This window comes from Lemur catta, chromosome 7, assembly GCF_020740605.2.
Source record: "Lemur catta isolate mLemCat1 chromosome 7, mLemCat1.pri, whole genome shotgun sequence".
NCBI lineage: Eukaryota > Metazoa > Chordata > Mammalia > Primates > Lemuridae > Lemur > Lemur catta.
In genome coordinates, this window is record NC_059134.1 from 106273114 (window position 1) to 106296052 (window position 22939).

General features: G+C 63.1%; 2 protein-coding genes across 6 annotated transcripts; one reads left to right on the forward strand and one right to left on the reverse strand.

The window, feature by feature from the left end:
• Positions 1–529: 529 nt before the first annotated feature.
• IGF2 (insulin like growth factor 2) lies at positions 530–14950 on the reverse strand. 5 transcript variants are annotated; one of them, XM_045558445.1, is made up of 4 exons: positions 14861–14950; positions 3227–3389; positions 1361–1509; positions 530–1051 (listed from the first exon to the last, which is right to left on the reverse strand). In XM_045558445.1, exons 2-4 carry the CDS (start codon positions 3381–3383, stop codon positions 815–817), a joined length of 543 nt encoding a protein of 180 aa, XP_045414401.1. In that variant the 5' UTR covers positions 3384–3389; positions 14861–14950; the 3' UTR covers positions 530–814. The 5 variants fall into 5 exon arrangements, with proteins under 5 accessions (XP_045414401.1, XP_045414404.1, XP_045414400.1 ...); XM_045558448.1 differs by lacking the exon at positions 14861–14950 and adding an exon at positions 7738–7902; XM_045558444.1 differs by lacking the exon at positions 14861–14950 and adding an exon at positions 5860–6581.
• Positions 7956–15809, forward strand: LOC123642179 (WAS/WASL-interacting protein family member 1-like). Its single transcript, XM_045557081.1, is given in 9 exon segments — positions 7956–7992; positions 8102–8335; positions 8338–8408; positions 8410–8536; positions 13022–13082; positions 13187–13336; positions 13554–13733; positions 14066–14132; positions 14636–15809. Coding segments are annotated over 9 exon segments (1725 nt in total). The 3' UTR covers positions 15434–15809.
• The last annotated feature ends 7130 nt before the right edge of the window (positions 15810–22939 follow it).

A 22939-nucleotide genomic window follows, 5' to 3' on the forward strand; every position in this document is an offset into this window, starting at 1 on the left:
AAGATTTTAGGGTGCAGGGTTGTGCCAATTAAATTTTATTTGCACGGATTCCGGTCCTCACATTCTATTTTCCTCACCTTTGGTCTCACTAGGTCCCTCCGACTAGCTCCGTGACGAATTTTAGCGATGGGAAATCGAGCAAAGAACGAGTTTGGGTCATTGCTGTTGTCAATTCACCACGAAAGCGCCCAGTGGCGAGTTTCCCTGAGACGGAGACAGCGCACAAGCAAGGGCGTGCCCACCTGCAATCCATCCCTTTCTCTCTGCCGGTGCAGGGACCCGAGTCCAGGCCAATCCAACTCGAGGTCCAAAGGGGAAGGGGGGGGGCGCCAAATTCCTTTATTTTGCCAATTGTTTCCAAGCCAATTCATTTTTAGTATTTTTTCAGCCAATTGATTTTTTAGGTTTTTTTTTTTAAAGCTAATTAGCTTTTCTGGTGGTTTTAAAAAGCCAATTAGTTTTAAGGGGGCTGGGATGTGTGCGTGAGTATGTGTAGTTCAGGGTTTTATGTTTTCAATTTTTTGATGTATATGTGTAATTTGGGGATAATTTAGAAGTTGGGGGGTTGTGGAGGATGTTTAAAGCCAATCAATTCTGTATGGTTTTGAAGATGTTACCGTGGTTCCCTTGGCCCGATGGAGGGGGCCTGGGAGGGCAGCCTGACTGGGGAGGCGGGGCACGGGGGCTGGGCTCGGGAGAAGCCCTCGAGGGGGAGGTGGGACAGAGAGATTTCAGTGGTGGAACCTGCTGGAAATGTCCCTGGTCAGGAGGTCACAGGGTGATGGTACTTGCTGCAGGACGACGACGCTTTGGCTCACTTCTGATTGCTGGGCATCTCCGGAGAGGCGTCCCCGTGGGCGGGGTCTTGGGCGGGCAGTGCGGGCAGGGCGTGGGGGTGCGTGGCCTCCCTGACCGCATCGAGCTCCTTGGTGAGCACGCGACCCCGGCGGGCACGCAGGAGGGCAGGCAGGCCCCTGCGCAGGCGCTGGTTGGACTGCTTCCAGGTGTCGTATTGGAAGAACTTGCCCACGGGGTATCTGGGGAAGTTGTCCTGAGGAGGGAAGGGGCCAGTCACCAGGTGCCACTCCTTGGGCCTCTACCAGAGCCGTCCACCCTCCTGCATGGGCCTCTCGGCAACCCGATACGGAGACCTTGGGCACACCTGTCATCCTGCAACCACAGTGCCACTGGTCAGTAACTTGTGCTGACGTCCACAGTGGTGGGGAGGGACAGCAGCAACCATGAGACTGGCCTCCCAGTTACCCCGCCAGCTGGGACGCTGGCTGCGCCCTGCCCCTTGGCTAGGAGCCCCCACTGCTGGAGGAGACACCCCTTCCTGGGTCTGGAGAGGGGCACTCACCGGAAGCACGGTCGGAGGGGTCGACACGTCCCTCTCGGACTTGGCGGGGGTGGCGCAGTAGGTCTCCAGGAGGGCCAGGTCACAGCTGCGGAAGCAGCACTCCTCAACGATGCCACGGCTGCGGCGGTTCACGCGGCTTGCGGGCCTGCCTGGAAGTGCCACAGGATACACAGAGCGACTTTAGCACCGGGCACCGCTGGCCGCTGGGCTGGGGAGGTCCCCCAGGGAGGCCTGGCCACCCTTCGGGGGTGGGAAGGGAAGTGAGAGCTGCAGGCAGAGGTGCCCCAGGAAGGTGAGGAGAGAGGGAGGTGCATGCGTTAGGCCCCTGGCCTCGGGTGCCTCCTTCCTCAGATTTAAAGTGGGCAGAGCCTCCTGGCCCCACTGCCAGACAGACACCACCAGGACCAGAGGCCCATATTGGCAGCGGTTTGGGAACTCTGGGGTGTGAGCCCAGTTCAGAGGCCTCCCAGAAAGGGACCACTGGGTGGACGCAAGCGTGGCCCCTGAACTCGGGCTCTGACCCGGCACCACCTAGGAGCCTGGAGGGGCCGCACCCCGGGAGCACGAGGGAGGAACAGGCAGGAGAGGAGAAGACGGGAGGAGAGGAGTGAGGAGGTGATGGAACCACTCCCTTCTTCCCTCCCGTCTTCCCCCTCTCCCCCACGGCAGGGCTCAGCTGTAAGAAGAAAGTCTCGGGAAAGGGCAGGCGCCATCAGGGGAGGAGGGAGAGGGACCCCAGCATGGGGTCCCAGGAGCGGGCTCGGCCGCCCCTCCTCTCGGGGCAGTGGTGCAGGGGGGCCTCTCCCTGAGCGAGGAGTGGCGGCACCAGCCCCGCAGTGCCATTTCCTGCCCCAAATGGGGCAGGTGAGAGGGAGGCCAGAGGGAGGCCAGGGCAGCAGGGCTTCAAAAGCATCAGCAGCAGGTGCACTTTTCAGAGAGAAGCTTCGAAATGCATTTGCATCCTGTGAGCCCACTTCAGTTTGGCAGCGTGGGTAAGTAGAGGCTGTGGAGGATGTCACGCGGCAAGTGTCAGGTGGGAAAGACAGGGCACCCCATGCCAGCGAGGAGTGCCGCCACTCCCGATGGCATGGAGCAGGCCCCAAGTGTCAAGCTTGCCCTGAGCCCCCACCCAGGTGCCCACCCAGCCCCCCTTCTGGGGGGTGAGTCTGAAGGACAGAGAGCAGTGAGCCCACCCGCCAGCCCCCTAGGCTGGAAATCAGGAGAGAAACACGAAGAAGTCTGAGCACTCTCGGGGCAGCAGGTGGGCACCCCACATGGCAGCCCTGGGGCCCCGGATGCCCGCCCCTCCTCTGGGCTGAGTCTGCTGGCAGAGCCGGCCTCTCCTCCTGCCCCGTCCCCCGCCACCCGCGTGTGCACTCAGCCCTGACACCCACCAACCACATTTGCTTTTATTTTTATTGATTTTAAATCTAGATCATCAGATTTTAAATCTTATCATCCGCGCACACACGCCCCTGTCAAAACGCCCACCAAGTACAGGAGGAAAGGCAGCTGCTCAGTGCCCGCTGCCCTGCCCGAGGCTGTGGCGTCCCCAGCGGAGACCCCTGGGAGTTCATGTGAGGAATGGGGCACCTCCGGCCACCCCCAGCAGGAGCTGTGAGTGCGTGTGGCAGGGACACCAGGCACGAGGGTGAGCCCAGGCCCACGCCGACTGGGACGCCAAGGCCTCAGAGCAAAGGCTGGGCCAGTCACCTTGGAGTGTCCTCCCGGGCGAGGCTAGGCGTCCTCACCTGTCACCCAGGGAGGTCTCACCTAGGTCTGCTGAAGCCATCCCACACTGACTGAGCGCCTGCTGTGTACGCCCCTCCCCAGCCCCAGCCCCAGCCCCAGCCCCGAGCTACTTACTGAAGTAGAAGCCGCGGTCCCCACAGACAAACTGGAGGGTGTCCACCAGCTCCCCGCCGCACAGGGTCTCACTGGGGCGGTAAGCAGCAATGCAGCACGAGGCCAAGGCCAAGAAGGTGAGAAGCACCAGCATCGACTTCCCCGCTGGGACCCCCATTGGTATCTGGGGGCAGGAGAGACACGCTGTGAGCCTGGTGCTGGGCCGGGGCCCAGCCGTCTCTGACGTTAAAATGCAATTGAAACTTTAAAGCATGGCTTTCTTATAAATGCCGGCATTTTAATTACAAAATAACACACACACACACACACACACACACGTCAGCTGTTGAGGCGAGGGCACAGGGTCACTTCGGGAAGGGGGAAACAGCTCATGGTGCACAGAAAGGGCTTGGTGGCCGAGCTGCAAGAAGTGCTAGTAACGTGGGGTGACCATGCCCATCGTCACTATTGCAGGATCTCAGCCACACCCATGGGCGCCAGGGCCCTTGCTGGACAGTGGACCTGGCCTCCGGCCTATGACATCATGGAGATGGGGCCAGCCCAAGGGCATGTCACCACCTCTCGGGCCTCCACGCACCAGCCAAGAGGGCAGATTGCCCCACCTCACTGCAGAGCACATGTGCGCAGGAGGACCGGCCCTCCTTCCTCCCCCGCCCCCCAGCTGGGCAAGGGGGTCCAGGAGGACCCCCCCTTCCAGAGCAGCAGGCGGGGCTGGTGGGCCTTGCGGAGCTTCCATCCTTCCAGTCTGAGCAAAGCCCAGGCCAAGGAGCCAGTGGCCAGTGCACTCATGCCCCCTTCCTCCCAGGAGCCTGTTCTCCTGAGTCACCCAGTCCTCCGCCTCCAGTCTCCCCTGGGCACCCCAAAACACGACAAAGCCAAAACGCCTCCTTTGTGGGCCCCAAATCACACCACCTAAGGTCAAGGGCCTCAGAGTCCCTCTGTGACCACCTGACCACTCCCCATCTGGAGAACCGAACTCCACTGGTGGGAGCCAGAGACAGCAGCTCAGGCCACCTGGGAGTCCGGACACCAGGTCCCTCCAGGTCCACCCTGGAAGCGGAGGCACATCTTAGGACACACCCCCTCTGTGGGTGGTGTGGCCGCAGGGCTGCAGAGGCAAGGGTTAACCAGCTCCCTGAGGGTGGGAAGCCGGGGACCCACACAGCAAGCTGCCCTGGCCCCTGCAGAAGGTGGAGCCCTCCAGGCGGGCAGCCCCAGCCTTCCCAGGCAGGCCCAGGGGAGTTTTTGATGCAATAAATCATGTGAGCGACGGAGTAGGGGATGAGAAAGAAACACAGTCTCGCTTGTCCTCTCTCTAGGGCAGTGGCAGCTCCACAGAAAGACTGAAAACCACCCCGTCACCTCTTGACTGGACCCCAACCAGTCTCCCCACCGCCCCTGCCACCCCCTTCCCAAGTCCAAGAACACACTCAAGTGCGCGGCAGAAAGCCGGAGCCTGGACGAGAGGCACGTGGAGGGGCAGGACAGGTGAGGGCCCAGGAGCAGCCCCGAAGCTGGACACAGAGGGGCACGAGGGAGAAGCAGAAGAGGAAGGAGCAGGTGAGGAAGCCAGAGACCCAGGAGGAGGCCGGCGCGAGGCAGGCGAAAGGCGCAGGCCGGCGACAGGGCCTGGCCAAGGCTGGCGGGTGTCCTGGGCTGCCGCAGGCTGGAGTGAGATGGCAGCCGGGTCCTCGCTCGACAGCCCTGGTTACCTGCAGCTGGACAGGAGGCTTGCTGGGGTTGAAGAGGAGGAGGAGAAGGAGGAGGAGGAGGAGGAGGGAGCTGGACGTTTCTCTCGCAGGAGAAGCGATGTCCAGTTTGCAGGCTGGTCAGTGCCTCCGCTTTTATGTCTGAGCGGGCTCCTCCCAGCCCCGGCTCCACCCTACCCCCACCCCTCCGCCGGCTGACCACTCCCCCCGCCCCTTTGCTCCCGCCCCCTCCCTCCTCCCAGCCAGTCCCTCCTCTCCTGCACCCCCCACCACTAGCTCTGGACCATCCCTTAGCAAAGTGCCCAGGGGGGCTGGTTCTGCACCCCCGAGCCCATCCCTGCACAGGGCGACGGGAGGGATGTCTCCCCTCCACCTCCCTGCACGGAAACTTCCATGCTGCCCACCGGGCAGGGGTGGCTGCCTCTCTGGCCCGCACGCTCCTGCCCTTCCGAGCCTCACTCCAGCCCCTCTCCCCGGATTCCTGCTCGAAAACGTTGGGGACAGAAAGGGAACGTGGGGGACATGCTGCAAATGTGGCGTCTGGCCCGACTCCTTTGCCAGCGCGCCCCCCTCGCTCCATCCGGGCCCCGCCCACCCAGTCTTTCCCTCAGTCTCGCTGGCAGCGAGTCAACATACCAGGGTGGGCTTCTCGGGCTCTGCCCCCCACACTCCCCGGCGCCCGGGGACGCCCGCCAGGCACAGATCGCACACTTCCCGCGACACCCCTGCGCCCGCAACCCGACCAGGAAGTTGTTGCCTCGCAGACAGCTCACACCTCCCTCGGCGCGTCCCGGCGCCCCCGCCCCCCAAACTCCGCGGTGCGAGGGCGAGAGCGGGGCTCGCCACGGGGAGCGGGACCCGAACCTCCCACCCTCCCCGGGCTCAGCCGGCCCACGCCGAGCCCCAGGGCCGGGCGCCGCTTACCTGGAAGCCGGCGACGCTGCCGCCCACCTCCCTGCTGCGTTTCGCAAACCGAACAGCGGGCGTGGGCCCTCCTGCCGGGCACTCCTCTGCCAGCGCCGCTCTGGCCGGGTCGCGGGGGCCGAATGTGCGACGGGGCAGAACGGGGGGATGGCTTTTTTGGGGGGGTGGGATTTGTCTGATCGTTCGGGGAGGACGGGCTGTCTTCGGGCTGGGGCGGGCCAGATGTTGTACTTTCGGGGGGGAAAGGGTGTCGTGGAATGAGGTCAGCTGTTGTATCAAGGACAGAGGGGCAGGACAGTGGGAGAGACAGAGTGAACGTGAAACGGGGGGGGGCCAAAGAGAGGGTCAGAGAGGGAGAGAGGACAGCGAGGGGCGGGCAGGCTCACAGCGGGAGAGAACAGTGGAGAGAGAAACAGAAAGCGTATAATTAATCCACTTTGGTACGGCGAAGGCGAGAGGGCGGGCGTGGAGGGGGCGGGAGTCGGAGGCCAGGAGCCGGGGGGGACGGGAGGGAGCGCAGGGAAGGTGGCGGGAGAAGAGACGGGGCCGGGGCCAGATGCGGAGAGGGGCTGGGGCGCACAGAGAAGCCAGGGAAGGGCGCAACGTCGGGGGCCGGGGGAGGTGCTGACGGGGGCGGAGTGGAGGCGTCTCCCCGGCCGCGGGCGCCCAGCTCGGTTTGGGCCGACGGAGCCCTCGGCCGTCGCGAGCCCGGGCCTGGGGGGGGCAGGCGGTGGCGCCGCCGGGGCCGCTCGGGATGCAGCGCGGAGGGGAGCGGCCGAGGCTGCGCGCCGGGGGAGGGCTGGGGGGAGCGCGGGGGATGACAACGCCGGCGGCCTGCGAGCCGGACTGCCTGCGGGGGGGACCGCCTCCCCCGGCGAAGCGGGGACGGGGATGAGGTAGACGACGAGGAGGCGGCGGGGGATCCGCAGGCCCGGCGGAGCGCGGCCCGCCGACGGCGCCCGGGACGGGAGTCAGCAGCGAGGCGACGGACGGCGTCGGCGTGGGCCGCCAGCCCGGGTGGAGGCGCTGGCGGGCCGAGCGCGGGCGGGCGTGGGCCAGGAGGCGGGGGCGGCCGGAAGGGGGGGCCGGGGGCCGGCCTGGCCTCACGCAGCTCCGCCGGAGAGCAGGCGAACTGCGGGCGCCAACGCCCGGCTCTTATAGCCGCGCCACCCCGCGGCCGGGCGCCCGCTCGGGCCCCGCTGGCCTTGCGCCCGCGCCAATGGGCGCCCGCGGGGCCCTCGCCCCGCCCCCGGCCCGCCCCCGCAACTCGAGCCAGGGGGACGCGGGCCGGGGGCCCAGGGCCCCGGGGGGCGGCGGTAGGAGGGGGGCCGTGGGGTGCGCGGGGGGAGGCTGGGTGGGGGGCAGGGAGCGGCGGAGTGCGAACAGAGTGCTGAATCCCCGTTCTAAAGAATTCGGGGCCCCATCTCAGGTTTCCGGGGTGCCAGGGCGCCCTGGGTTCGTGCACGCGGGGCACCGTGCTGGCAGGAGCAGGCGGCCTGCCAGGCTCCGGCGGCTGGGCTCCCAGCGCCCCCCGGGGACTACACGGCAGGGGCGCCCCGCTGCAGTGCGGGCGCAGGTGGCTGGTCTGGGTCGCGGACCCCGCTGGGAGCTGCGGGGGAGAGGGTCCCTGGGCTCGGGTGGGCGCACAGCCGCCACCTGCCCGAGCAGGAGGAACCGGCCGCGCGGCGCCTCGAGCGGCAGCCGGATCCCGAGCGCCCCCAGGTGCCGCGCCGAGCCCCAGAGCACCGCGGCGGCAGCCAGGTGCGGACGCGGGGAAGGTCGGCTGGGCCGGGCCGAACCCTGGGCCTGGCTCGGAGCCTGCCGAGGCTGTGGCCGCCAGGGAGAAAGGCTCAGGGCGGAAAACAGCTCAAATCCTACCTGCGTGACCGAGCTCACCGGGGTGCGTCTAAGCAGCTCGCCTTTGGGGACCACCCAAAATATCCGGATAATGGTTCCCCCGTCCTCAGTGCGTTGGACTTGCGTAGACGCGGGTTCAGTCCCGGGGACCACCAGGATAACTTGGGGGTCTGGGGACACCATCTCCTGGAGAGTTTGGACGATGTAAAAAGGCGTTGCGATTTTTACCAAGTCCAACCATGCACAAGACCCCGCACCCCGCCTGCCCGGTCCCAGGCCGCCGCGCCTCGCGAGGGGAAGGGGCCCTGGCGGAAACCCGCGTCCCCTCGCCCCCCTCACTCCGCCATCAATCACTTCGCCCCCGCTCGGCGCGCGCCTCCCTGAGCCCTGGGCCTGCGGGCTGGAGGCGCCCGGCCGCCCGGGCAGGGAGCGCCTTTCCTAGCGTCCCTCCAACTCGGCGCCCTGCTCGCTCTGTGTCGGGGCCGTCAAGCCGCTTTCCCCACAAATGTGGTCTTTGCAAAGAGCAAAGGAAAGTGGCGCCGGTTTCTGGCCGCTAAAGCCGGAGCGAGCGTGGCCGCCGAGCCGCAAAACCCGCAGCCGGCTCCCGGGCCCCGCGTCGGCCTCCCGGGGGAGGCCCCAGAGGAGCGCCAGCCCGGGCGGGACAGCGGCGGGTGCGGGTCAGGAGCCGGGCTGGGCCCGCAGAGGCCGCGGGGACCGGCACCGCGGGGAGCTCACCGCGAGGCTGGAGGCCGTGTCTGCGGCGCACGAGGAGCCAAGGCGATCGAGGAGCGCTCTGTGGCGGCGGCGAACGCTGCTGGAGGTGAGCGAGACCCCGGGGGCTGTCCCCAGTGTCCGAGGCAACGCCCAGTGCGTTGGAAGACCCGGGGACAATGCCCAAATTTGGGGGAAACTGGGGGCAATGCCCAGTCGTTTTCCTGGACACGGGAGAAGCACTGCCCACGTCTTCGAGACGCACGGCCGGCCCAAGTGTGTTTGGGGAACACAGAAATTTCCAAAGTTCGAGTAGCTCGGGGGGCTTCTTAGGAGACGTAGAGAGGCCTGAAACCAGAACTCGCGGTGCGCGGGATTGGGGAAACAGGCACGGGCCGGCGGCGGCGGGAACAATGCCCAAATGTGGGGGGAACGCAAGCCAAAGCTCTGTCTTATTTGCGCAGAGAAAATGGGTGTCCCGAAGTAGGGGGACCCAGGGGAGACTCTGTTAATGTGGGGACTGTGATTAATGACTAAATTTGAGAGTCTAGAAAAATAGAGCCCAAGTTTGGGGGGATGAGGGAAATTGCTCCATGCAATTGGGGTAAGAGACATCTGTGTCCAAAACAGAGGGGAAGCCAGCATCTTGGTCAGCAGCCTTGGGGGACCCACCAATCCCAGACCAATTTATGGAGGGGTATATTTTTTTGGTTGAATCAAAATTCTCCATATGAAATTTGGGGGGACCTAAAAGGCACATTACCTTAAATGGGGAGAGGAAAGCAATGGGCACATTTTGGGGATACAGGCAAATTATTAGTGTGTTGGGGGAAGTAGGGATTAACTTCACATTTTAAGAATGCAAGTTAGTGGCCTGGACACTTGCAGCACTAGACAAAAGTGACCTCCGTGATTACTGTGGTTTCAGGGGGAAAAATTAATGTCCTTTAGAGACTCAAGAAGCACTGTCTAAATCTGGGGGAACCCAGAGCGTGATAAGTACATTTAGTCAATGCAGAAAATCAATGCCCTTTTGTATTTTATTTTTTAAGTAGATTTAAATTAATTTATTGCTTATAAACAAAAAAGATTTTATATATTTTTCTGGACAATGTCTGCATTTGGGGAAGCTCCGTAAAACACATTTCAAGTTTTGGGGACCCAAGAAAATTACCCAAAGGAGACTGATATCTAAATTTCAGGAAACCGGGTTAAGTAGCTCAGAAACTTGTAGGACACGGGCCTTTAATGCCTGGGATTCCTGGAACCTAGGCACATTTTCCATGTGCTTTGGGGGAGCCATGGAACGTTGCCCAAAGGCAGGAGGACTCAGGACGGGGGTCGTAAAGTCGGGAGACTCATAAATCAATGTTCAAAAAAACTCAATCGTTTTGTGAAGAAAAATAATCTCAATTTGTTCTGGAGGGCTGGGAGACAATACCTCAATCTGGGGGCCCCAGAAAAATAACTGTTGAATCTAAGGATGGGTGAAGCTGCTCAGGGTCTTGGAGGACTTGGGAGTCAATATCTAAATTTGGGGGGAAGGGATTATGAGTTCTGAGGTTTTAGGGCCTGGAGAATCTACTCCCAAATTTTGTGATCTACAGGGAGTATGCAGCGTGTCCGTGTTTGCTTACGTTTGGGGTGACTCCGTGGGTGCATGGGTCGCTTTGGAGCCCGAGAAATCAGCCCCTTTCTGTGACCCAAATGTCATACTGAATGTGCCAAGGCCTCATACTCCAGGGAGTCCGGCATATCCCAATGTGGGGGTCAGGAAAAGAGTCCAGTGTGATCGTGGGGTTTGGGATTTGGAATCAGTGTCTGAGTTTTTAAAATGCAGGATTGTTGTCAGTAAGCTAGTGGGACCCAGGGAGTTTTTCATATTCAAAGTGTTGTGGTGCAGAGAAAATGCTCAGCATGTTTGGGACACTTAAAAAAAAAAAAAAAAAAAAAAGCCCGGTTTAACAAAAAGTAGACTCTGCCTAGGGGTTAATTTTGTGCTCGGTGTGACCCAGAGGGGCCTGGAGGTGGTGGTGATTTGGGGGGAGTTTAGAAGACCCTGGGTCACACTTGAGCACATCCCAGGTAATTGCTGAATGTGCTTGTGGGGGCTGGGGACAGTGTTTAAATCTTAAAGCAGGGGTAGATAGATCAGTGGTCTGGAGCTTGTAGGGCCACAGAAGTGAACACCCCACATCTTTGTGGCTCGCCTAAATAAATAAATAAATAAATAAATAAAATTCTCGATGAGTTTTTGGGGATCATTGAAAAATAATTCAACGGAACCCAGGCAATAAGCGTGCAGATCGTTTATGACTTGGAAACGGAGTCGGTGTGCTGTGGGTGTAATGCCTGAATTTAGGGGGAGGTGGAGGAGACAAGGTTCAAACTTTGAGGGTTCCAGGAAAATCGCTCAGTGTGCGGGGACTTGGGGTTCCACGTGCAAAATTAGGAAACCCAGGTTGGTGCCATTAGATTTGTGGAACTCAGCAGACAGTGTCCCAAGGTGTGGAAGTGTCCCAGAGCCAGAGGAAGGTTCGGGGAATCAGAACAAGGACAGTGAGTTTGAGAGACCCTGCGGTTTATTAAAAGTTGCGTGGACGCGGGAAGAGTCTGCTTATTTTGGGAAGAGCCTGAGCACGAGAAAAGCGCCGTGTGCGTCCTGCGGAACCAAACTGGTGGCGGGCTGCAGGGCTGCGGGGTTTCTGTGTGAGTTTCAGGGCGGCCGGGTGAGTGGTGTGTGAGTCTGTGGGACCTGCAGGGGTTACCTGAAACTGCTCAGAGCCCTGGAGAAAACAAATCTGGGGACCCAGGACACACAGTGTAAATCTGGGGGTGCCCGTGAGGGCTGGATGCGATTTGAGTCCCCGGAAACCACTGTCCACGGAAGCTCCCCGACCTGCAGAGCGCGACCGTGCCGGAGGACCTGAGAAGCCGCGCTTAAATTTGCAGGATCCCCGAATAAGTGAGGTCCCCCAAATAAGTTTGGGGGAGCAGGGAAGTAGCCACTGGGATCCCAGAGAGCAAGGGCTGCACTTGCGAGACCAGGCTCGGCCGCCGGGGAGTAGCGGCTGCCCGGCCACCCGTCCGGACCGCGCGGGGCGGCGGCGCGCTCCCCGGGGAGCTCGGCGGGCAGCGCGGGCGGGCGGCCGGCGCCCTGGCGCGCACGGCCGGGACACTCGCTTCTCGTTCTTTCGCCTTCTCCCCACGCACAGCGCTTCCGCGGCGGCGGCCTGAGCCTAGCGGCGCCTGGGTGAAGGCAGCACCCCGAGGGCCGAGAGGGAACCGCCGGGCGCGGCTCCCCGGGCGCTCCCGGGGCTTCGGCCCCCTGCTCGGCCACCGCCGCCGCCAAGGCCCGCGGGCTCCCCGTCGCCGCTGCGCCCCACGCGCTTCCGCGCTGCGAGCCTAGGCGAAGCCGAGGCCGAGCCGCCGCCGGGGGCAGGCTCATCCCTGCCTTGACTTGGGGGCCCCGGGGCACCCCAGGCGGCCACCCTCGCCTGCCCGGGCGCTCCGCGCGCGCTGTTCGCGGCTTTCGCCAGCCCCAAGCAACAGTGAAACCAATTTTGTTTGGGTAACCGGAAAGAGGAGAGGAAGCGGGGAAGCAAAGGAGAAAAATGGGGGGACAGATAGGGGTGCAGGACTGCGCTCCCCTGAGGGGCCGGGGTCTCCTTTCGTTTTCTCAAAGACAATTTTTGCAAAAAGCCTCTCCCCCGGGGCTGGGGAAAGTTCACTTCCTCAAAGGCAAACATTGAACCCACACACAAGCGCGCACAGCACTGTTGGCGAAACAAGGTCACCCCCTTGGCACTGGGCAATGTTGGGGGTGGGGGGACAATAGCCCCAGGTGGTCATAGAGGTGGGGGCTGCCAGAGAGGGGCACTGCATAATGGTGGGGACTCTGGGGCAAGTACAGTGAGCTTTGCTCATCCCCATGTCACCCCTTAGAGGGACACTAGCTAGAAGGGGGTGATCTCAAAGCCTGACACCCTGGGGAGGCAGGGGTTAATGCCACTGGACAGGTGCGGGAGCTGGGCAGCGGGGAGGCATCTCCTTTGCATTAGCTTGGCAGGACAGGGAGACCCCCACCCATGAAAAACAGCCCATTTTCCACCCAGAGCACAAGGCACGTGGGGAATGTCCCCTTCAAATTCCAGTCCGCATCCATCACCCCGTGTCCCATTCCAAGAACATCTGGCTGTCTCCCCCCACCCGGCACGGCCCCCTCCCCTTTCCACCAGCCTTCCGCAGGCTCCTGCGTCCGGCTTTCTGGCCTCTGAGTTAGCCTATAGAGGGAGCGAGGCTCGGCAGAAACCGCAGGCCTGTTGATATTCCCCACTCCAGGGCGACTTGCAAATTTGGGGGTGAGGAGCATTTAGTAAGCGCCTGCCTGCAGGCTGGCCCTGCGTGACCGGAGCAGATTTCAAATCTCTGTCATGGACAAAGCCCAGGTTCCCCTTGTCCCGCTCTGCATCCTCCACCCTCTCTGCAGGCCAGGATGGGATGGGTGGGGCACTGAGGAGAGCTGTGTGCTTCCTGGGGGGTACCCGGGGGCAATCACACCAGTGACCCATTTGGCCCCCCCTTTCTGTTCCAGAGGTGCCTGCCCTGGAGGAGTCACGACCCATGCTTGGAGACACATGCCTGGACTTGGCAAGGTATGGAGAAAGCTGAGGAAACCTTGGGGTGCCCACGGCAGGGTGGGGGCTGCACATGGTCCCCTCCCCACCGGAGCTGCCCCCTGAGCCCTCTCCTTATTTAGTCAAAAGTGTGGCCAGCGCAGCCCAGAGGCCGGAGCAGATCCGGGTCACCCTGGGGCTCAAAAATTATGCTGGCTGCGCCCCCAGCCAGGTCTAGCAGCGGGCTCTGCCCCCAAGGCCCACTCCTTCCCCTCTGTTCCTGGACCCCCAAGGTAGGAAGGGTCCTGCCAGCAGCCCGAGGATGCTGCACAGGGGGGAGCCCTCCTCCAGCCCAGAGCTTGGCTGGCAGGAACTTCAGCCCCAAGTGGCATCCTCCCCCACCCCTGACCAGGCACTTCGACAGCACCAGTCTTCTTTCTGGATGTGCAGACCCAAACTCCAAAGAGAATAAACGTCCCCTCAGAATTCCCACTCACCCCGCGGAGCAAGCTCCTCCTGCGCCCGGGGCTCCCCACTCCCGCTCTGCCTGGGCCTTTCTCGTCCCGGTTTCCCGGCTCTGGCTCTGAGCTGGCCGCTCCCCCCTCCCTGGGACCAAGCCCAGCATTTTACAAACCCAGCTCCATTCTCCAAGGGTCCCCTGAGCACCCCTCCCTCACTCTGCAGGGCACTGTACTCGGGACTGGGGAAGGACAACGCGCCCACCGGGCATCAGCCAGGGACTGACCACCCAGCGGAACTGCCAGCAACACCGCACAACACAGCCGAGGGCTGAGCAAGCCCCCCAAGCCAGCCGGTGAGTACTGGGCGAGGGTCAGCGGGGAGTGCCGGGAGGGCCGGCGCACTCACCACCGTGTTACTGTTTGATTTGGTGTCTGAACTAAAGACACCTTTAAAAGAATATTCTTGGCCTCTGTGTGAGACCAGGGCAAACCCGCCCGGAAGACACAGCCTGCTGGGTCCCTCCCTGCAGGCCCTACAGGGAGGCCTCCCTCCCGGGTCAGGTACAAGGACGAGGACGCTCACCCTTCCTCCCATACTCCCCAAGTCCCAGAGCCGCCCCCGACCCCAGTACCTGACTAGTCAACTGGTGCAGCCACCGCCACCGAGCTGCTGCAGCTGAGTCAGGGGAGTCGGGGCGTCCGGCTGGGCCTTTCTAGCCCCCCACCCCCACCGGTGCACAGGAAGCCCGGGTCGCTGAACACAATGGGATCCTGACAGCGGCACTTGCAAGGCCCCGGTGCACAGAATGCCTCTTTGGGCAGTGCTTCATTTGGGCCTCACAGCCCCCGCAGGGCCAGGAGGCCTGAGACTGTCGCCCACTTTGACAAATGGGACAGACACAGAGAGGTCAAGCCACTGGCAAGAGGCCTCATAGCCAGCAGTGGGGCAGGGAGAACTGGGCCCAGGCCCTTCAGGGGACCCCAACTTTCCTGTCTCCAGACTGCCCCTGCCTGATGTGTTTCTTCCTCTGCGCCTTCTCCCTGCCTACCCCTCCTCAAACCCTGTCCTCCTCATGGTGGCCCCGGCCCCTCCCTCTGTCCCTGCCCTCCTCTGCCCTCTTCCTCGCCCAGGAGCTCCCCTGCAAGGCCCTCGATGCTGCAGAGACCGCAGGGAACCCGCTCTGCCCGCACCTGAGCCCTCCAGCGAGAAGACCCTGGAGCCCACGCGTGACTCTGAATACAAATCTGTGCTTGGGAGGCCCACATCCGCCTGTGCCTGAAACCCCTGCCCAGAGCCTGGCCCAGAACCGCACCAGTGACACTTCTGCCCTGCCCCGGGGTGCCCCAGACACTCACCTCTCCGGCTGTGGCTGTGGCTGGGACTGTCTGCTGGCCTCAGTTCTGAGAGCGTTGGGGTCCCCTGAGCCACAGGCCACAGCAGCTCACCTCGGGACTGGGGTCTCTGGCCGCTCTGGCCTGCTGGGGCTCAGGCTGGGGGGCGGGCTGCCCAGGGGGCTGCGCCACAGGGGACGAAGGGCTCTGGGGCCAGGGGCTGGAGTCTACCTCCTCCCACACAAGCTCAGCAGTGATTCTTCGGCCCCTGGAGAAAACCAAAAAGGTGTTCCTGAGATGCTCCCTGTCAAAACCAAACAGCCCCCCACCCGAGCCAGCGCCCTGGTCCCCTCTCCCTCCCCAGGCTGCCTGCGGGTCTCCTGGCCAGGGCCTGAGCACGTCCTCCCCCCCTGCCTCTCTGCTCCTGGCTCTCCCTGTCTCAAAGCACAAGGGAGAGAGTGTCAAGAAGTTCACCCAGAAAGGGCTTCTCAGCAGCCAGGGCTGAGACAGCTGCTGGAGGGGCAGGAGACCCTCCTGCTGGGTGGCCATGAGGTGCACACGGTGGCCTGCCTTGAAGGGGCACAGCACGAAATATGAAAGTCTGTCCCTCCACCTCCCGACGCTCGCCCTTGTGTGGGAGCAGGGAGGGCCCCCTGCAAACCCCACAGGATAGGCAGCCCAGGACTGAGAAGGCTGTCGAGTGGGGTGCAGCTGGCTCCTTTGGGAAATGAGCCCCTCCCCACAAACACCACCCTGGGTGGGTGGAGGAGTCTGGGGTCCAGGGTGCGAAAGAAACTTCATGCAAGATGCATGTAGTCCCGGCGGAGCTGCTGTGCCCCAGCTCTTCTTGGAGCGTGGCTGGCGGGAGAGCCAGGCGCGCTGTCAGCAGGAGGGAAGCCCTACTTTTTGAGACCCTGCTGGGGACGTCAAGCACATTGTACCTCATGGTCCTCCTCCTCACTCTCCTTTCCAATTTCTTGCTGCTGGTCAGGAGGAGCAGGGAGAGAGGGAAGCTTAGCTTTTAAAATGCTGTGTATGTGTGTATATATGTTATCTATATATTATATATACCTGCTCTGGAGCCTCAGGCCCCTCTGCACAGTCTCCTGTTTGTCTTTGGGATTGGGGTGGGGGGTGCGTCGTGCAGCAAGAGGAAACTTTCACACAGAAAAACCCTTCCCTTTACGTGTGCAAAAACAGCTGTGCACTCCTGCTGGGAAGAGCGGCCCTCCCTGCCTCCCTGCCCCTCCCCGTTTGCCTGCTGGATTAGGACAGGAAAACCTATTCTCCTTGCAAAAGCCCCTGTGGCTTTGTGTAGCCCTATAGAGGAATCCCCTCCCCAACTGTCTTTCCTGTCCCCTCCAAAGTTGAGGCCATTCTTGGGAAGCTTGCCTGGGCCCTGCGGCCACGGAGATTCTTCCCCTCTTTCAGAATCCAGGATCTTGGCAGCGGTTCCAAGCCCCCAGCCCACCTGGGCCTGAACACCCCAAATGCAGCTTTGCTCACGCACACTCAGAGGGCACAGCCGAGGGAGGGGAGCCCGGTTACCTGTGCTCTAGTCGCTGCGTGGTCCCCGCAGCTCCCGGATGGTGGACGAAGAGGACCGGAGAGTCACTGGTGCCCAAGGCTCTCTGCCGAAACTGCCTGGAGGGTGGTCTGCTGGCTGGGCCAACATGAGCAGTCGCCGCCAAAGCAGGGGGTGCTCTGGCTGTGGTGCCCAGACCCTCCAGCCGGGTCGATGTGGAGGGGGAGGCAGATGAGGCTGAGGCTGGAGAGACGATGAAGGGGTGCTTTTAGAGAGTGCATGATCACGGGGCCCCTAGAAGTGGGAGAGCCTTTCCACCACTGGGCACGGCACCTGCTCAAATGCCAACTGAAATTACAGTTTTGCCCTCACCTCCTCGTCCCCGCCACTGCTTTCCCCGAGCCCCTCCAAACTTGGTGAGCTTCGTGCCAACTTGGTAGTGCTGGGGCCTCTGGGGTGGCTGCCGTGGCAGGTGCCCACATGAGAGTACGGTGCATCGGGGGTGGAGGTCTGCCCGCCCCACCCCAGCAGAAAGGCATCCATGGGTGTTGGCACAGCCGGAAGCACTCCCTGCTAGCCAGGAGGTGAGGACCCTGTGGAGGAGGTGGGGAGTGGGTGGGGCTTCACTAGAGGGACACTTAGCAATTAATTGATACCCTGGAATGCCAGTGGGCATGGCACTGGTAAAATGGGGTGGGGCATAAGCAGGGTTCGAGGATGAGCAGAAAAATTGCTTTTTAGGTGCTCCCAAGGTAGCTGTGCACAGCGCGGTCACGTCCTTCCATCCTCCAGAGGCAGGGGACTCGGCTGGGAGTTTTTCCCCTTCGCCAGTCGCACTCGATCTGCCCCCCACCCACTGTCCGTGTGGCGCAGGGCACTAAGGATGCTGCTGCGAGCGGCAGGCAGCAGACAGTGAGCACCTGTAGGCATCCCTGGGTCGGACGACTGGCCAGGTTCCCATCCTTTTGAGCCTCAATGAAACTCCAGCTAAGGTGCAGACTCAGAGCTGATGGCAGCTGGAGAAGTCTCTGGTGGAAGCACTGCCTGCTTGGGCTAAATCTCATGGGAATTTGAAACCTGTTTCCCAAGCCTGCAGGGAGAGCAGGCACAGAACAAAGACTCGGGGAGACGCAAAGGCTTGTGCGCTTCCCGGAGAGCACCAGTCCCCACCGCCCGCACCTCAACCATCCACCCTCTGTGTGTCATCTCATCCAGTCCACCAGCCTGTGCTGGGATTTTATTCCCCTTCTCCCAAGCCGGCACCTGAACTCCCTTCCTTAGCTGGAGCAATAGGGTGTCTAGTGGGGATAACATGGCTTTCAGTAGGGAAAAGACTTAGACTTGAGGAGGACTCGAATCTGGTGTGTGTGGGGGTGGCATCTCAGACCCGACGCAGGTGCCTCAGAGTCATACCCTCCCTTGGGAGGAAGGCAGGTGGGACTCCTCATGGGCTTTTGGGTGGGGAGAAAGGCTAGTGGCCCCGAGTCAGGTGTGGGGCTTGTAGACAGCAGCCAGGGTGAAGTAGCTCACGGCTCTCCGGGTGAAGCCCTCAGTGCTCATGCTGCCTCTAACTGTGCCCTGGGCTCTGTGGCTTGGAGACTCCGCAGCACGTGCTGCCCCCTGGCGTCTGCCGCAAAATGCCCAGATGTTGCGGGGAGCCGCTGCCAGGGCCCTTTGTGGATACTTGGGGGGGACTTTCCAAGTTGCAGATGGAGCTAGGGAGGGTGAAGGGCTGCCATCGAGCCAGACGAGGTGGTTCCACAGGAGGCTCGTCAAAGGAGCGCCCCCAGACTGAGGGGCAGGCAGCTACGGGGCTGACAGGGAAGCAGCCCACAGACCAAGCTCCTGGAAGTGTGGAGCCCCCATCGCCAAGATGGTGTCTTGACTCCAAGCTTTGCCCTGGGCTGGATTTCCATCTCTGCCCAGCACAGAAGGGGCTCACTCCAGTCTGGGATTATTCTGCCCACCAGGATCTTGGAACCCAGGGAGTTTAAGCAAGAGGAGGGGGCCAGGAAAAAGGGGCCCGGTAGGAAGGGCCCATGGGGTGGAAGCCTCGCCATGGTGCATCGAGGCAGGACACAGTTGAGAAGGACCACAAGGCAGACAAATAGTGGGGTGCTGGGGTGAAGGACTCCACACAGCAGGAACCTGCTTGCTCCACGGCCTCTTGGGCCTGGAAGAGGGTCAGCCCATCCGGGGATCTGGTGAGACCCTCATTTAGGTGGGAGAGAATCGGTACCCCCAGAAGTCCCCAGCGCCACGTTCTACCACTTAGCTTCTTGAGTGGCCTCATACTGACACCTGGTGGGCATTTCCAGAATTACAATGGCACAACCCAAGGGATTTAGGGGCTGTCATTTGGGAGAGAGGGTGTGTGGGGGGCAGGGGTGCAAAGCCAGGACACCCCTCCTAACGGTGGAGACGCCCCTCCATAGTGTTGGGGGTACAAGTGGGTTCTGCACCTTTGCGCCTGGACCTGCCTCTATCTTGGCATTATGGACCGGACAGGGGGTGGGAGACTCCCGTTCCGTGTCCCCCACCCAGGGGGTTCTGGCATGGTGGGCACCCCAAGCCACAGGCTACGCCTGGAACACCTTCCTGAAGCATCCGTTATGCTTGGAGAGACGAAACTGTATTCTATTGGCATCAAAATAAAACTGGACATATTACTGAGAGGCCCTGGGGCAGAGGCAGGGTCCCCGGGATGAACGCAGGACGCGGGATTTTGTCCTCGGCGCCCACTCCCCGCCCCACCCTGCCCCACCGGGTAGTGGGAAGTTGGGAATTTCCAAATCTGGCCCGAGCCTGACACCTTGTGGCCACTCGGAGAAGTTGCAGCCACTTTCCTGTAAGTCACCATCTCCCTTAGTAACTGCAGGGCCGAACCTCGGGGATGGGGGCACGAGAAGGACGTCACCCACGACCCCCATCCTGAACACCCCAGATGTCCCTGGAGCCCCGCAGCACTGGGGCACTGGGTGGCCCAGCTGCCTCCCTGGGCACAGCCTGGCAGGGGCACATCCCAGCTCTGCTGCCAATGACCTTGGGCGAGCCGGTTCGCCCCAAGCCTCCATGCTCCCGTCTGCCCGCACAGGTGCCAGTGTGGCTGTGGGCAGCCCCTCCGACCCAGAGTAAATGCTAACAGGCGTTCAGTTTTACCCCGTCCTGGATGTGAAGTTATTATTTGCCCCTTTCTCCCCTGGCCGTTGCGCTGAGACGCCCGTTCCTGGGACCATGCGGAAACGCAGGCCAGGTGGTCCCTGTGCCGCAGGCCCTGGGAGCCCCACCCGCAAAGCCTCCTCCACCTGCCCCGGTGGGACTGGCAGCCGAAAGGACTCGCAGTTTTGGGAGGGGGAGGCCTGTGCGTGGCCGGTGGGGGGGCGGGGATCACGGGCAGTGACTTCTGGGAGCGGCTCTCCCTGCCCGGGGCTGCCAAGTTTGAAGAGCTGCAAAGATCCCTCCACCACGGGGGCCCTCAGGCACACGGGGCCACGCTCAGACTGCACCTTGGCACCCCCAAGCCCCTCCCACAAGCCTCCTCTTCCTGCGTGTCTCCCCCGAGCTGTGTGGAGGCCTGTGCCTTCACCCTGGGCCCTGCCACATACCCACAGCCGGGCCTGGCAGCGTGGGGGCTGCGGCTTCCCCCCGAGGACACGAGGTCCCCTGGCCTCCACCCCCAGAGGAGAAGCAGGCCCGTGGTGCTGTCCCCATGAGACTAGGGCCCAGAGAGGGGAAGGCACTACAGGAACGCCACGGTGAGTGGCCCCAGAGTCTGGACTCCTCGCCCGAGTGCCTGCAGACTCCCTCCCCCGCCCGCCACACCTCCCCACACACCTGGACGGGCTGGCCTGTGGCCTGTGGCCTGTGGCCCGTGGCCTGGAGGACACCTCCATGCTGGCGTCCCTCATGGTCTTAGGCTGTGGGCTCTGAGGCACCACGTGCTGGCCCAGGAAGGGAGCAGGTGTGGACGGGCCTGGGCGGGGCACTCACACCTGGCAGCACCGCTATAAGAAATCAGGCTCCCTGGGGACACCTGGAGATTCCCCTCCCTGCCCCCGGTAGTGTGGGCAGGAGGCCGGACATGGAGGGGCTGAGAGGGCACGGCCCTGCCAGGGGTTCCCCAAACTCACCCTCTCAGCAGCCAAGGCCGGCGGGGTCTCTTTTGGCTCCCTTTTGACAGATGAGGAAACCAAGACCCAGAGATGTTAAGTAATTTTCCCAAGGCCACACAGCCAGGGGAGGCAGAGCTAGCACTCTAGCCCTGCCCGGCCTGCCCGGCCTGCCAGCTCTCACCCTGAGCCCACACTGGCCTGAGTGGACTCTGTGCTGGCCCTAAGGATGCTTAGGGCCTCCAGCACCCGCAGGACATGGTGCACTGTCACCCTGAGACCACAGCTGCCCCTTCTTCTCTGCTGAGGCCAGACCACACCCAGCGGAGGGAAGGGCCCAGGGTGCCAGCTCTGTACCATCACAGCTGTCATGTTTCCGGCGAGGGCGGCATGGGCTGCACTAGGCTGGGTCTACACCCCTGGGGGTGGTAGCCCAGCACAGACCGGTCCTCAAGGCTGCTGTGCCAGTGGGACCATGAGACACCTCCTCCAGGAAGCCTCCCCAACTGCTGCTTCCTGGCTTCTCTGTTCTGAGCTCTGATTGTGCAGCTGGAGCTGGGCGGGGGGTGCCCCAGCCTCGCTCTCTCTCCTGTTTCTCAGCCAGCTCGTCCTGCCTGGAGCCTGGCCCCCCGCACATTCCGGTCCCACAGCTGGGCCCAGGTCGGGGAGCACACCCAGGTGGCCAGGGAGGAAGGCACTTCCTGCCCCTTGAAGCTGTCCTTGGACCTTGGAGGTCGGGCCTCAGGAAGGCGCCATGGAGGGACAGGCAGCCATTGCCAGAGCCATACATTCAGGTGCCTCAGTCCCCCCAGAGCCCCCCGGGTCCCCTCTCTGCCCTGTCCTCGCCTACTGAGCCACCCATGTGTGACAGACCCTGCCAAGGACCCCAGGCCCAGAGTGGGTCAGGGCTTTCCCAAGGTCCCTCGGCAGCCGGGCAGCAGTGGGCCTTGCATGCGGGCAGGGGGCAGGCGGGCCGGGCCTGGGGGGCCAGGCTGGCACGGCACCAAGTTCCCAAGTGCGGGTGGACCTGGAGGGACAGCAGCGTGCACTTCGGGCCGCAGCGGGAACAGCCGCAGCTGGCAGGGCTGCCGGGCCACGGCTCTGTTTTCCACAAACACAGATGGGCTGGGAAGGGGGTCGGGGTGGGGCCCGGGCGGAATGCGAGGCCCACGGTGGCCCTGGGGTTCTGCTAACTCAGCAGCCTGGTCCACACGGGCTGCAGGGGCGGGGCCTCCCCGAGGCTCAGGGGGCTGTGGACCCCCAGGCTGGGCCGCCCAAGGCCAACCTTCATCCCTGGCAGAGCACAGAGCTGGGCATGGCTGGGAAGGAGCCCCATCCCTGGTCACAGATGGGAGCCGGGGCTGGCTGCTGGGGTGCAGGCCTCCAGGGTCTCTCTGAACTCTGAGTGTACCTGTACCTGGTAAGGGGCGCGGGAGGCAGCCCCACCTCCCCCTCAGCCGGGGGAATCGGCTCCGGCTTAGTCATGGACACACAGGTACCCCTGAGACCCCTCTCTCAGCCCTGCCTTGGGGAGCGGGGATGATGGGGTGCCCCTTGGTACAGAGCAGCTTCCAGGGGCAGCCTCAAGGACACTGTGGGAGCCTGGAGGCTGTGTCAGGGCTCCCTGGGGTCAGGATGGTCCCCGACAGCGGCAGATGGGCAGGAAATGGGGAGTCCAGCCGGGTGGGGCGGGCCGGAGGCCACCTGGGCCGGGACAGTGAGCTGAGGACAGCGGGGCGGGGGCGGGGCGGGGGGTCGGCGGGCTGCTCGGCGCCAGCGCAGCGGGACCAGGCTGCACGGACGGTGGGGAGGCCGCCTCCACCCGCCCCCCTTTCGAAGGAATCCGCCTTGCTGTTCCCGCGGCCCAGGCCAGAAACAACAGTGGCAGGAGGGGACGAGGCTGCGCCCCCCCCTGCAATCGCCACGTCCCCAGACCCCGTCCTCCCCTGACCCCCAAACGTCCTCTCAGCACTGGACACAGGGCCCTCGCCCTGACCCGCGGGACCCCAGCTTGAGGCCTTCTGGGCCCAGGGTCCCCAGCCCCTGAAGCGCCCCCTCACATGGGGACGAGGACTCCGTCTCTGGCTGGAGTGGCCCAGGTGGCCACAGCGGAGTGAGGACCCCCCAGTAGCCCCCTGGCCCCAGCCGCAGCATGGGGAGGGCGGGGGGTGGGGGCCGGCTCTAGCTGGAGGTTTTCTCAGCGTGTTAGGGACCCGGGACGTGGGTCAGCTGGCTGTCCCCCCGCCAGACTCCCCTGGGTCTGCGGCCTGCGAGGACCCTGGGCTGGTGAGAGAAGCTGGCCTGGGGCTCGACAGCCGCCACCGCTCAGCGTCCTCAGACCCGTCTCTCCGTCCTACGCCCGGGCCCTCCCGAGTGCGGGGCGGCGGGCAGCGGGGACCCGCACCCGCGAGAGCGCAGCGCGGCCGCGGGGCCACCGCGAAGGCGAGCCTTTGGCGCCACCTGCTGGTC